General features: G+C 33.5%; 1 protein-coding gene across 1 annotated transcript in view; it reads left to right on the top strand.

Moving 5' to 3' along the window:
• Nucleotides 1-10: 10 nt before the first annotated feature.
• Nucleotides 11-12,189, top strand: part of Purg (purine rich element binding protein G) — a 37,473-nt gene continuing 25,294 nt past the window's right edge. The window contains exon 1 of the mRNA XM_015501240.2: nt 11-1,146. Coding sequence (XP_015356726.1) covers nt 283-1,146 — 864 coding nt within the window. The 5' untranslated portion in view covers nt 11-282. The remainder of the gene's footprint in view (nt 1,147-12,189) is intronic.

Raw genomic sequence — 12,189 nt, 5'->3', positions numbered from 1 at the left:
GCCTTGTTGACGGGGGACCCCAGGGCTGCGGAGCCTGAAGTGGGCGGCCGGCTGCGTGCGGGAATAGGAGGCCCGAGGGTGGCGGAGGGATGCTGTGTACCCTGTGCAGAGCCGCCGTCGCCGCCGACGACGACGACTGTCGGGCACAGGCCAGAGCCATGGGCTTCTAGCGGATGTGGGGGTCCCGGGCGGGAGCACTGCAGGCTGAGGGGCGTCTGCGATTGTTCTCAACACCTCTCCCCCACCCCACCCCGTGTGTCTGTTTGTCACTTGCAGCTGAAGATGGAAAGAGCCAGGCGGAGGGGAGGCGGCGGCGGCCGCGGCCGTGGAGGCAAGAATGTAGGGGGCTCTGGCCTAAGCAAGAGTAGACTGTATCCCCAGGCCCAACACTCTCACTACCCCCACTACGCTGCTTCAGCCACCCCTAATCAGGCTGGGGGCACAACCGAAATCCAGGAGCTGGCCTCCAAACGAGTGGACATCCAAAAAAAGAGGTTTTACCTAGACGTGAAGCAAAGCTCCCGGGGCCGGTTCCTAAAGATAGCCGAAGTCTGGATAGGGAGAGGCCGGCAGGACAATATCAGAAAGAGTAAACTGACCCTATCCTTGTCTGTAGCAGCGGAGCTGAAGGACTGTTTAGGAGACTTCATCGAGCATTACGCCCACCTGGGCCTGAAAGGCCACAGGCAGGAGCATGGCCACAGCAAAGAGCAAGGTTCCAGGAGGAGGCAGAAGCACTCAGCACCCTCCCCGCCAGTCTCCGTTGGGTCTGAAGAGCATACTCACAGTGTCCTCAAAACAGACTATATAGAGAGAGACAATAGGAAATATTACCTAGACCTAAAGGAAAATCAGCGGGGTCGCTTCCTAAGAATTAGACAAACCATGATGCGGGGAACTGGCATGATAGGTTATTTTGGCCACAGTTTGGGCCAAGAACAGACTATTGTCCTCCCAGCACAAGGAATGATTGAGTTTCGTGATGCCTTGGTTCAGCTGATTGAAGACTATGGCGAAGGGGACATAGAAGAACGAAGAGGTGGAGATGATGACCCACTTGAACTCCCAGAGGGGACTTCTTTCAGAGTGGACAATAAAAGGTTCTACTTTGATGTGGGATCTAATAAATATGGAATTTTCCTGAAGGTAAGTGAGGTGAGGCCACCTTACCGTAATACTATTACTGTTCCATTCAAAGCTTGGACAAGGTTTGGGGAGAATTTTATCAAGTATGAAGAAGAGATGAGGAAAATTTGCAACAGCCATAAAGAAAAGAGAATGGATGGCAGAAGGGCCAGTGGTGAAGAACAAGAATGCCTCGACTAGAGTGAAATTGAACTCCATCAGGCAAAATTTAAAATCATAAATTGGCTAAAAGTACTGATCCATAATCATTTGAAGAAGTTTTTCCTCTTTTTTGGCCCTTTGTTATTAGTAATACCTCTAGTAGTTTATACTTCAAGAAGTCTGATTTTCATGTTATGTTATACATAGATCACTATAATTCTTATGGGAATTCTAACCTTCCCAGAGCTAAATAGTTTAGCTGCTTCAACTGCTCCAGACTATTGAAGTATGCAAATCAGCACAAAATGTGACATTCTGACCTTCTAAATATCATAACTAAGATTTATATTGCACTATGACATAATCCTGAAAAAAAGATACATATACTTATTATGGAAGTGTGAATTTCTATTTAACAAATTTCCAAAACAGTATTCCATTCCTATATTATTAAAAACTGCTAAGCTTACCTGTAGGACAGTTACCACAGAAACAGAAACTTTATATCAAGTATCATCATTATATTTATTTATAAAAGAAAAAATAGAAATATATTGTCCATTGGATAATAATATTGAACAGTACCATTAAAGGATCAAATCTTATTAGATAATTAAACCTTTAATATTCCTTAAGAATTAACTAGAGTATTCTATAATTTTCAAATTTTGTGGTAACCCTACAGTTTACAGTTGCCATATCAAAGCCATGGGAGCATTTTAATTGGGTATCCTAAGCTAGTTAAAATCTTATCTTCACTTCTGTTTGTTGCACCATATAGTTGTATTGATTTTCCAACAGTTCAGGAATTTCATTTACATTACAATTGAGTGGGAGGCTTCATCCAGTGGCTTTGCTATGGAAATTTTGGTGTTTTAGCATTTCGTGCTAGTTTGAAGATTGTGATAGGTTTATCCCTAAAATATGTCATGAATTCAAGGTATTATATTTTATGAGTTTTGTTTAACTACTTCAGGTCACCAGTTACCTAATATAAAACTATATCTGTAATAATATACTTTAGTAGTGCTTTTGCAGTTGCCACCCTTAAAACCACATCAAGCTTCCAGTATAAACCAGACTTTTACAGGTGTTTTAATTCCAAAAGGGGAAGTAAAAATATTCTTCCTAAAAAGACTTTAGAATACAATTTTTTTTTCCTGGGAAAATATTATTTGAAAATTAGATTCGTTGTAAACATATTTGAAAGGAAAATTCAGGCATTTTCCAAGGTGCTCTTTAAGGTACTTAAAAGAGGTTTACTTTACACAAGACTCATCCCTTTATCTGTATTAAAAATTACTTTCCAGAAAGTGCCACATCAATTTTTCAACACCTAAGCAATTTTTAAACAAGTGGATATAGTGTATACGTGTACCAACCCAACCTGTATTAACTGAAATTTCATCTGTTAAGCTGCATTTTATTCTGAATGAAATTGTCTTTTATCTTGGCTTTATTCACCTCCCACATAGTAAGTTCATATAATCATGTTCTAAGAGCCAGAACACTGATTTCAACCCCCAAATATAGCTCTCATTGATGAGAGCTGGCTGCATGGATTGAGGTCAGAATGTAGCTCTTTGATAAGCTATAACTCAAAATTATTTAATTTTTTTCCTTCAGACTTTGTCTCCAAATGCATTTAAGTTTCTAAGAAAACTTTAAGGTATGAATTGAGAAAATTAATTTTATTGGTTTATGTCACATAAGAACAAGCGACCAGTAACTCAGACATATATACTGGTATTGGTTTGCAGATTATATTTCACATTTCCTCAAGTAGTATGAGGAATCTCAGTTTATTATAATTGTGGATCATCTGGATCACTATGGAACAACTGAAGGTTAGAAGATGATGTTAATAATTAAAGTTAATAGCACATGGTGGGTGTTGAGACAATAAAAGTAGCAAGGATTTTTAAACTGTAAAATAACATAACTTTGTAGGCTTGCTAAAAAAATAGTTTTTCGTTTATGAAGGAGTGATGTGCACTTGAATTACTGTACTACTGATTGTTATTGCTGCCCATCATAGTGCCTATTAATAATCAACCTGTCCGATTTTGGCAAACTGGAGCTGTGAATATTACAAAATTTGATTATTCCTATCACTATTGCTATGAGTGTATGCTCTCTCTTAAAACCTTCATTTTAAAAATATTTATATCCATTAGGATTAAATGATTTCTTTTTTGGTCTGATAAGATTTGAGTATGTGTGTGTACATATACATATATATGTATATATACACAATACTATGTCAGACTTAAATATTTTAATTCATTGTATATAAAATTATTAGTTTAATTTTGCATTAATTATTTAAGTAAGGAATTAGTTAAGCAGCCAAATTTTCTGCCTTGTATGTATACTTCAAAGTTTTTACCATCTCAAAGCTGCAAATTGGATAGATGGATATATACTGGCAATTGAATATACTCTTAGAATCATTAAGGCTTCTACCAGTCCTTTTGTTTCACTTTTTCATAGTTAACATATTCATTGAGAAATGAAAATAATGCTATGATTTTTGATACTAAAATTTCCCAAGAATTCATTAGCCATAATTAAGCATGATCCAGTTCAAAACTCTGGTATTAGGACATGTAATGCCATGTATCTTATTAAATAAGCTACTAGTCTTATCTGTGCAATATATATTTTATTGTCATTTGTAACATAAATGGAGCTGCAAGTGTACATGGTATTCCTCAAAACAATAGGATCTTTGCCTTGAAGACATTAAACTCTTAAGGCAACTGGACGTTGAAGTAAAAAATGAGCATTGAAGTTAGTAACCAAAATTACTTGTTCACTGCATAATGCTAAAACACTGATGATGTTTGCACATAATAATCCAAGCATAATGTGGTACGGACTCAAACTGTAATAGTATAAGCTAATAGTATGAAATTTGGAAACGGGTCCTCATAATTGTTGGCAGTGTGCTCCTAGCAATTGAAAGCAGCACTAATTTGTTGCTTATATGCAAAAGATGCAATGTATTATAAAGGTATTAAAGTTCTGCCACATTTTATAATTTTCCTTATTAAAGCCCCAAACTGCCATGTCCCTTAAACTTGAGTCAAACACAAGCATATTTGCACTAAAGAGCATGGCCATTAAAAAAAAAAAAAAAAAAATGACAGGGTGGAAAAGCTAGTTGGAACCTCTTGAAAAAGTTGGTTCTAATAAGAGAATTTCACATTTGTCTATTTGAAAGCTATATGGTCCAGGCAGACAATCTGTCAGTTCACTAATTTAATAATGCACTTTACCTTTTGTATATAGAAGATGTACATTTATGCCACTTGACAGGTGGGATGTGTTCCAATAACTACGTAGTTAGAATCTGTAGGGTGATCTCTTGCATGCATATGTTTGTGTTGGAACTGTTGTTGTAACAGGTTTCCATTATATCAGTGTAATGGAGAAGGGTAGAAGATGCTTTTGAAATAAATCCCAATACATTTAACAAAGAATTTTAAAGTAGAGTTCATATTTGTATTCTTAAAGACTATTTCTAGTCCAGATTAGTATTGCAGTTCAGGCTGTATCTATTTGAAGACACACCCTCCATAATACTCTGAAAGTTAATTCTGGGAATTTTTCCAAATTAAAAAAAAATTTAATGATTCTGTTTTATTCTGATTCAAGTAACTGATAATAAGAATGTGATTCTATACTAAAGTTACAAGTATGGGTTAGCTGGTATTTTTTAAACACTCAGACTAAAGAAATAATGTTTCAAGTTAAAGAAGTGCAAAGAGCCTAATAAGTTACTAAAATAAATACAACAAATCAAAATTTGCAGAAGTACTAACCCTTCGCCAACTAAAAAGGGTACTGGAGGAATTAGTGTATCTTTCCATCCTAAAAACTTCCTAAGATGTACATGTGAAAAGTAGATAATTGTTGCTTAATAATAGGTTGTATGTACTTTACTGAAAACACTGTGTACTAACAATTCATCAAAAGTGTGCTATATTTACTGCATTCATTTTATATCTATAGATAAGAATACATTATATATATTCATCCTATCTTAATATAATCATGTATTTATATTGTAATTTTGCAAATATTTTCAGTAAAATAAACATTTATCTCAGCTGCACAGTTTGAAGAGGATGAAATTGAAATACACCCTCAGATACTCATTTTTAATAAGCAGCTACCATTGAAAGCTGATGTATGTATTGTCATTCCTTTAAATTTTGTTTTATAGTTATTTTAATATTTAAATGAGTAAGATTTAACTTGAATTTTTGAGTGGTTTTCTAAAAATAATTTTTTCATGTGTGAGATATTTTTGTCCTGCTTATTTCCAAATGTCTTTCATTGAAACTATGAAATCTTATTCCAAGCTTTATGTGAGAGCTTTGCTTAGTCACCACTTAGTTTGAAATCGTGTTTACCAAAATACCAAACACCTTTGGCAGAATATTTAACAAAGAGAAGTTGACACTGATTCTATGCCTATAAAATAATGCAGGTATGATATTTATCACTGCCAGATAAGATTCTTAAAATCTTTCTGAAGATTCCTTAAAGATTTCTTGACTTTCATAGAGAAATGATGGCTGTTGGCTAGCCCATGAGAGAGGGAATAAAGATACTAGCATGCTGTTGAGACAATCCATAGTCCACAACGCTATAGTAATGAAGTACAGGAAAAATGTGTTTCCCAATTTAACATCAAGTGAATATTGTGGTTTTAGATCACAGTAAATCTGTCATAAAGAAAATATACCCAAATTTATGTTAGGTAGGTTTTAGAAAAATAATAGTATATTTTCTTGTATGATGGAAAATATCAGCCCATGTTCTTACTTTGACATTACATTTTAAATCATTTAAATTTATTTTAGTAGTGGATTCTAATATTTTTGTAATAGGGAAAAATATGCATATAGTACAAAATTTAAATGCTACAGATGGGTAGACAATGAAAAGTAGTAACCAATGTTATTCAATTTCTTGTGTATCTTTCTAGAGTTACTCTGCATATACAAATGTTTATATACATAAATTATTCTTAAACATACAAATTAAAACATATACTTTCCCATACCTCATGGTATTACTTTAGATCTGGCATTTAAGGGATTGTTTTTATTTAAATTTATTTAAATATCATACTTGACCTAGTTAACATGTCATTTAATTTACATTATATTATTACACCAACAGAATGTCAAGGAAATTTTGAATAAATTCCTTTGGTAATTACTTAAAATACAAATATATATATATGTTTTTTAATTTTTAAAATTTACAAATATTCTCTACCCTATTCTTAACCATCTTGCCTTTCTATATTCCCCCTTTTCTTTCCTCAAAAAGAAATTTTTGGTCTTTTTTCCTAAAGTAACACAGTTTAGGAGTAGCAAGATATTAAATGATGTAACCAAGTGTTATTTTAAGTTAACTACATTCTATAATGAGAAACACTCATATTAAAAGCTTTAACAAATTGTAATTTTCAGTTTTTACTAATCCTGTTACTATTATTTTTTAATCCAAATACCTTGCCATTGTAAGAGCCAATGAGTATTAGAACTATATTGAAAGATTATGACTTTTGAAATCATTTGATTATTAATATAAAGCTTTTATCATAATAATATGAAGGGTATAAATGACTGCATCAAATCCAAGTATATGCAAAGAAATAACATTGGTCCTAATTGTTTAAAACATTATTATTATTTTTTTTTATTGAAGAACCCAGTATCTGTCAGAAATCCTTGGGATCAGAAGGTGATGATTTGGAAAAGAGTAAAAATGGAGAATTTGAGAGTTAAAAGTAACTTCTCCATTCTCTGCTGGAAGAATATTAAATTAATAATGTAATTGTATTAAAATGAAGTTAGCATTATTACTAAACCTGAAAATAAAAGCAAAATTACTTTAATAATTTCCTGAACTACCCCTCCCCCTGCCATATCATTTTATTTTGATCTGGCTTCCCTACCCCATTACTATCCTGGGGTCTAATACCCAGGACCTCATGCATGCTAGGCAAGTGCTATACCACTAAACTACACCGCCAACCCTCAAGTATGCATACTAAGATCACTTTTATATTGACCATGAAAAAAAATATTAAATGAAAAATTAAAGATCCCATACTTGACCCCTTCAATCTTATAAATTAAAGTAGCCAGAGTAAAAAATACAAGCCAGCAGATGTGGCAGCTCACACCTAAAATCCCAGTGACTCAGGAGACTGAAGGCAGGAGGAATGCAAGTTTGAGGCCAGTCTCAGCAATTTAGTGAGGCCCTAAGCAACTTAGTGAGATCCTGTCTCAAAAGTATAAAAAAGGCCTGGGGATGTGGCTCAGTGGTAAGCACCTAAGTACAAAAAAAAAAAAAAGTACGATTAGAAAAATTTTTTAATGTGGATTAAGAAAGAATATTTTAATGGATTGGTATCTGTAAATTTTATAAAAATACTATAAGGTGGAAATTTTTAAGGCAATGATTTAACCTTTATAATAATTTTTCCATGATTGATGGCATTATTTTCTGTTTATCAAATGAGAAAGGTATTATTAGAGGACAGGATGCTCATAAACATACTTTAAATGCATAAGAGTTTGATTCTTTTCTTATTTTTTATTGGTGCATGATAATTATTCATAATAGTGGGATTCATTATGCCATATTCCTACATGCCCAAAACATAATTTAATTAATCTCATTCCCTAGTATCTCTCTTCTTTCTCTCCCCTTCCTCCCCCTAATCACCATAATCTACTACTCTCATCTCTCTTCTATTATTTTTAATTAGTGCACTATAATTATATACAAAAGTGTAGCATTCATTTTTTGTATATTCATACATGAATATATCATAATTTGGTATATTTCATTTCCCCTCTACTACTTCCCCATGCCCTTCCCTTTTCCCTCCCTCTCAATTCCCTTCCTCTTCTCTGTTGATATCCCTTCTATTTTCTTGAGATCCCCTTTTATCCCCCACCCCTGTAGTTTCCATATGTAAGAGAAAATACTTGATCCTTGGCTTTTTGAGTCTGGCTTATTTCACTTAGAATTGTTCTTTTGATTATGGATAACTCATTCATCTTGATCATCATAATCATTGATTATCCTTTACAGAATCTGTAGGGTTGACTTAAAAAATATCCAGGCATTTATTTGTTTAAACTTAAAAATGCTGTGTTTGTATATTTCTCCTTATTTAAAGAAGGGGTCAAAAAGGAAGGTAAATTCACTTTCGAGAATGAATTTTGGCCAGGCATGGTGGTACACACGTGTGATCCCAGGAAGGTTAAGGGGGAGGCTGAGTCAGGAAACCAACAAGTTTGAGGTCAGCCTGGACAACTTAGACCCTGTTTCAAAATAAAAAGGGCTGGGGATGTAGCTTAGTGATAGAGTACTTACCTAGGATGAGCAAAGCACTGGGTATAATCCCCTATACTGCAAAAAAAATTTTAAAAGAATGAATTTTGCTTGAATTTAAGCCAAAAAAGTTACCAATCCCCCCATCCCTAGTTACGAGTTTTCCATATTTGTGTTTTCTGGTAAATTATGTTTTCCATATTTTATCTTTTTTTAAGTATCCCTTGTGAAAAATTGCTTATTCTTGAGGCCAGTGATATTCACCAGTAAATTAAGGCATAATGAACTAGTGCTGCTGCATCAAAGTTACTTTGTTATATGAAGAAAATAACTCATTTTAAATGGAATATATAGTTTCTTCCTTAATATTTTTTTACTTATTTCTAAGATTGAATAGCAATTGTCCACCTTCTCACCTTCTTATACTTAATTTCTGAAAGAGCTGTTTTATTCACAGTTTTCATTTATCTAGGAAGTAGCAGGGTAAAGAAAAAGGAAAATAAACCCTAAGAAATATCTAAAAGTTAGAGTTGCTCAAAGAGGGGAAAAGGCTTCTGCTGATTTTTGTGTTTATTGGACTAATGGTATAAATCTGATTTTAATCTGTTTCAAATCAGAATTCCTATAGTATTTCAAGTTACTATATTCAGAAATATTTAGCATTTTATTTTTTTAGGGAAAATGGTTCTGCAGGATAATACTCTTCTTCAGGATTTTACTTATTATTTGTTATGGATTTGATGAGAATTATTTGTTATGGATTTGATGAAGTTGTTACACAGAAGGAGCAAATAGAAAAGAAAAAACAAGTAGTGGCTGATGATTTTGTTTGTGTATAATATATTAATCTAACAGAAATGAGAGGAAAAGAGTCATTCTCAAAACTAAATATTTATTTCACCTTTAAAAGAGAGTCTCAGAAAAAGCAGTAAGACCTAATTCCACCAATACTGGACTGACTCTGAGTAAGTCATTTAACTTCTGTTGGGTGGTTTCCTTACATGAAGAAGGAACAACATTGGGCTAGAAGCTAAGGATCCCTCTTACTCTAAAACTTTTAAAATTCTGAATCATTAGAGTGTGAAAAAAAATTAGATGAAGTATATCACAATTGGAAAGTATAAGAGATTCTCTTTATATATTAAAAGCAACTCTAATAAAGCTGAAAACTGTGATGATACCCAAAGGATTAACACAGCAATGTAGTTCTTAACATTATGGATCTCTTTACCCAACACCAAGTTATTGTGTACTAACTAAAAATCTAACATATACTTTATTTTTTAAAAGAAGTATTTTATTATCTATACAAAGTCTCATTCTTGGAATACTGTGTTACTGAAATAACCATGATTTACATTGCTAAACAGTAAACTACAACTGTCATTGTGGTGGTCCCTAAAAATTAAGTACTGCATTTGGTCCTTTTTTCTGTGACCATATTGAATAGCATACCTTTAAAATGATGTTTAACAAAGAACAACAGGAAAGACACTGATCTGTGAAATGTCGTTCTGTTTAGAAGGACCTGTAACTACTAGGGTTTGCAAAAATTAAACATTCTAATGCTTAATTGTTTAGTGTGGAAAAACAACAAAGGCTGATGATTGAGAAAGAGAAACAACATACAGGTTTTTGTGATGGAGGCATTTATTTAGGTACCCCAGTCCTCTGCTATACGATGCTACCATCACTGTCTGTAGAAAGTAATAAAAAAAAAAATGGCACCTTTCTCCCCAGACCTCTTTTTTGGTGTCTACTTGTTTATCAAACAGTTTTTAAGAGTAATCAAAGTGTATTTGAAATGGATATGCACATGTATTTTTATTATTTCAAAAACAAGTATATACATAAAATCCCATTACTGAAATATTCCATAAGACAAATAATCTTTGGCTAGTAGTATTGACAACAGCAATTTGATTGGTCTGTTTTCAACAAATTCTATAGAATGAATTGGCTGAGGTAGATTATTTTTTCTCTTTTCCCTCTTCTTAAAATAGCAGATACATTTTATGTTCTTGATTGCTTCTCTTTACTGCTGTTTGAAATCTAAGTGGGATATGAAAGAATAGTTTAGTTTAGCAGTTGCTGTTTTGCAGAGATTTTCTTCAGCTTCCTGTCAAACATTCCAAACAACTTTACCAAAAGAATGTTATCTAAATGCAAAAACTACCCAGCTAGTTGAAACTACAGAACCAGAAGACAATTTAGGAGTAAGGATAAGAATAAGTTCAGACCAACTTGTATTTGGGGCAAAAATGGGAGTTCATAACCCACTTGAATCAAATGTATGAAAGATGATATGTCATGAGCTTTGTAATGTTTTGAAAAACCAATAAAAAAAAAGAATAAGTTCAGACACCTAGATTCAGAACATAACTTTATAATTTACTGACTTACTTCAGACATCACTGCATTTCATTTCTAGATTCTACAGACTAGCAGTGTGATTTATGCCAAATGTTTGAATTCCAGTAGGAAAAAAAATCTATTATTGCTTAGTATATACTCCAAATGGGCTATGACATGCTATAGTCAGGTGTAAATATAGAATCTGAAATTTCCATCAGTCTAATAATCTCTTTTTCCCTCCCATACACTGTACCCTATTGGAAAGTGGTTTAATTTCTCTCACCACCACCAGAGCCCCATTTCATCATATTTCTTTCTCAGATAACAATTGGCACATAATAAAGACTGGAGGGCTGGTGTTGTGGCTTCATGGTAGAGTGCTTACCTAGCATATGTGAGACACTGGATTCGATTCTCAGCACCACATATAAATAAATAAAAATAAAGGTCCATTGACAACTAAAAAAAATTTTAATTTTTTTTTTAAAAAGACCAGAGCTCATTTTCAAAATTTCAAAATCCGTAGAATATAAGAAAGACATCCTGCTACTTAACTAATCTCAACACTCTTATCATATTTCTATATAATAATTTAAGATGAATAAGTAAAAAACAGATTTCACTTGGAATGATAGGAATTGGAAGTTCAGTTATTCCCCACTTTTCAGTACACAATTGATCTTCAGAAAATTATTTTTACTATCATGATTGACAGGTAATTTCGGAAATGAAAAGTTGCTCCATGATTTGCTTTTTTTTTTTTTTTTGTATTAGGGATTGAACCCAGGGCGCTTTACCAATAAGTTAGATCCCCAGCTCCCTTTCTTTTATTTTTTGTTTTGAAACAGGCTTTCCCTAAGTTGCCAACACTGGTCTTAAACAAGACTGGTCTCAACCTCTCAAGCAGCTGGGATTACAGACATGCCACTGCATCTGGCTATCATGAGCATTTTAAAGAGAAGAGGGTAATAAAAAGAAAAACCAATTAAGATTTGTTAATAAGTGTTATTGAGTACTTTGTACTAGGCATTTCTGGGCCCCTTTTATCTACTATTTCTAATCCTCATAACAACCCCATTATCACTCCCATTTTTATGTAATTTCCAGAGGCTTAGAAACAGGTTCACTGTTTCAGAACTAATATGTTCTAACCAAAATAAACACCGAAGCCAAAGA

Source organism: Marmota marmota, unplaced genomic scaffold, assembly GCF_001458135.2.
Source record: "Marmota marmota marmota unplaced genomic scaffold, marMar, whole genome shotgun sequence".
NCBI lineage: Eukaryota > Metazoa > Chordata > Mammalia > Rodentia > Sciuridae > Marmota > Marmota marmota.
This window is presented reverse-complemented; position numbering and strand designations above follow the sequence as displayed.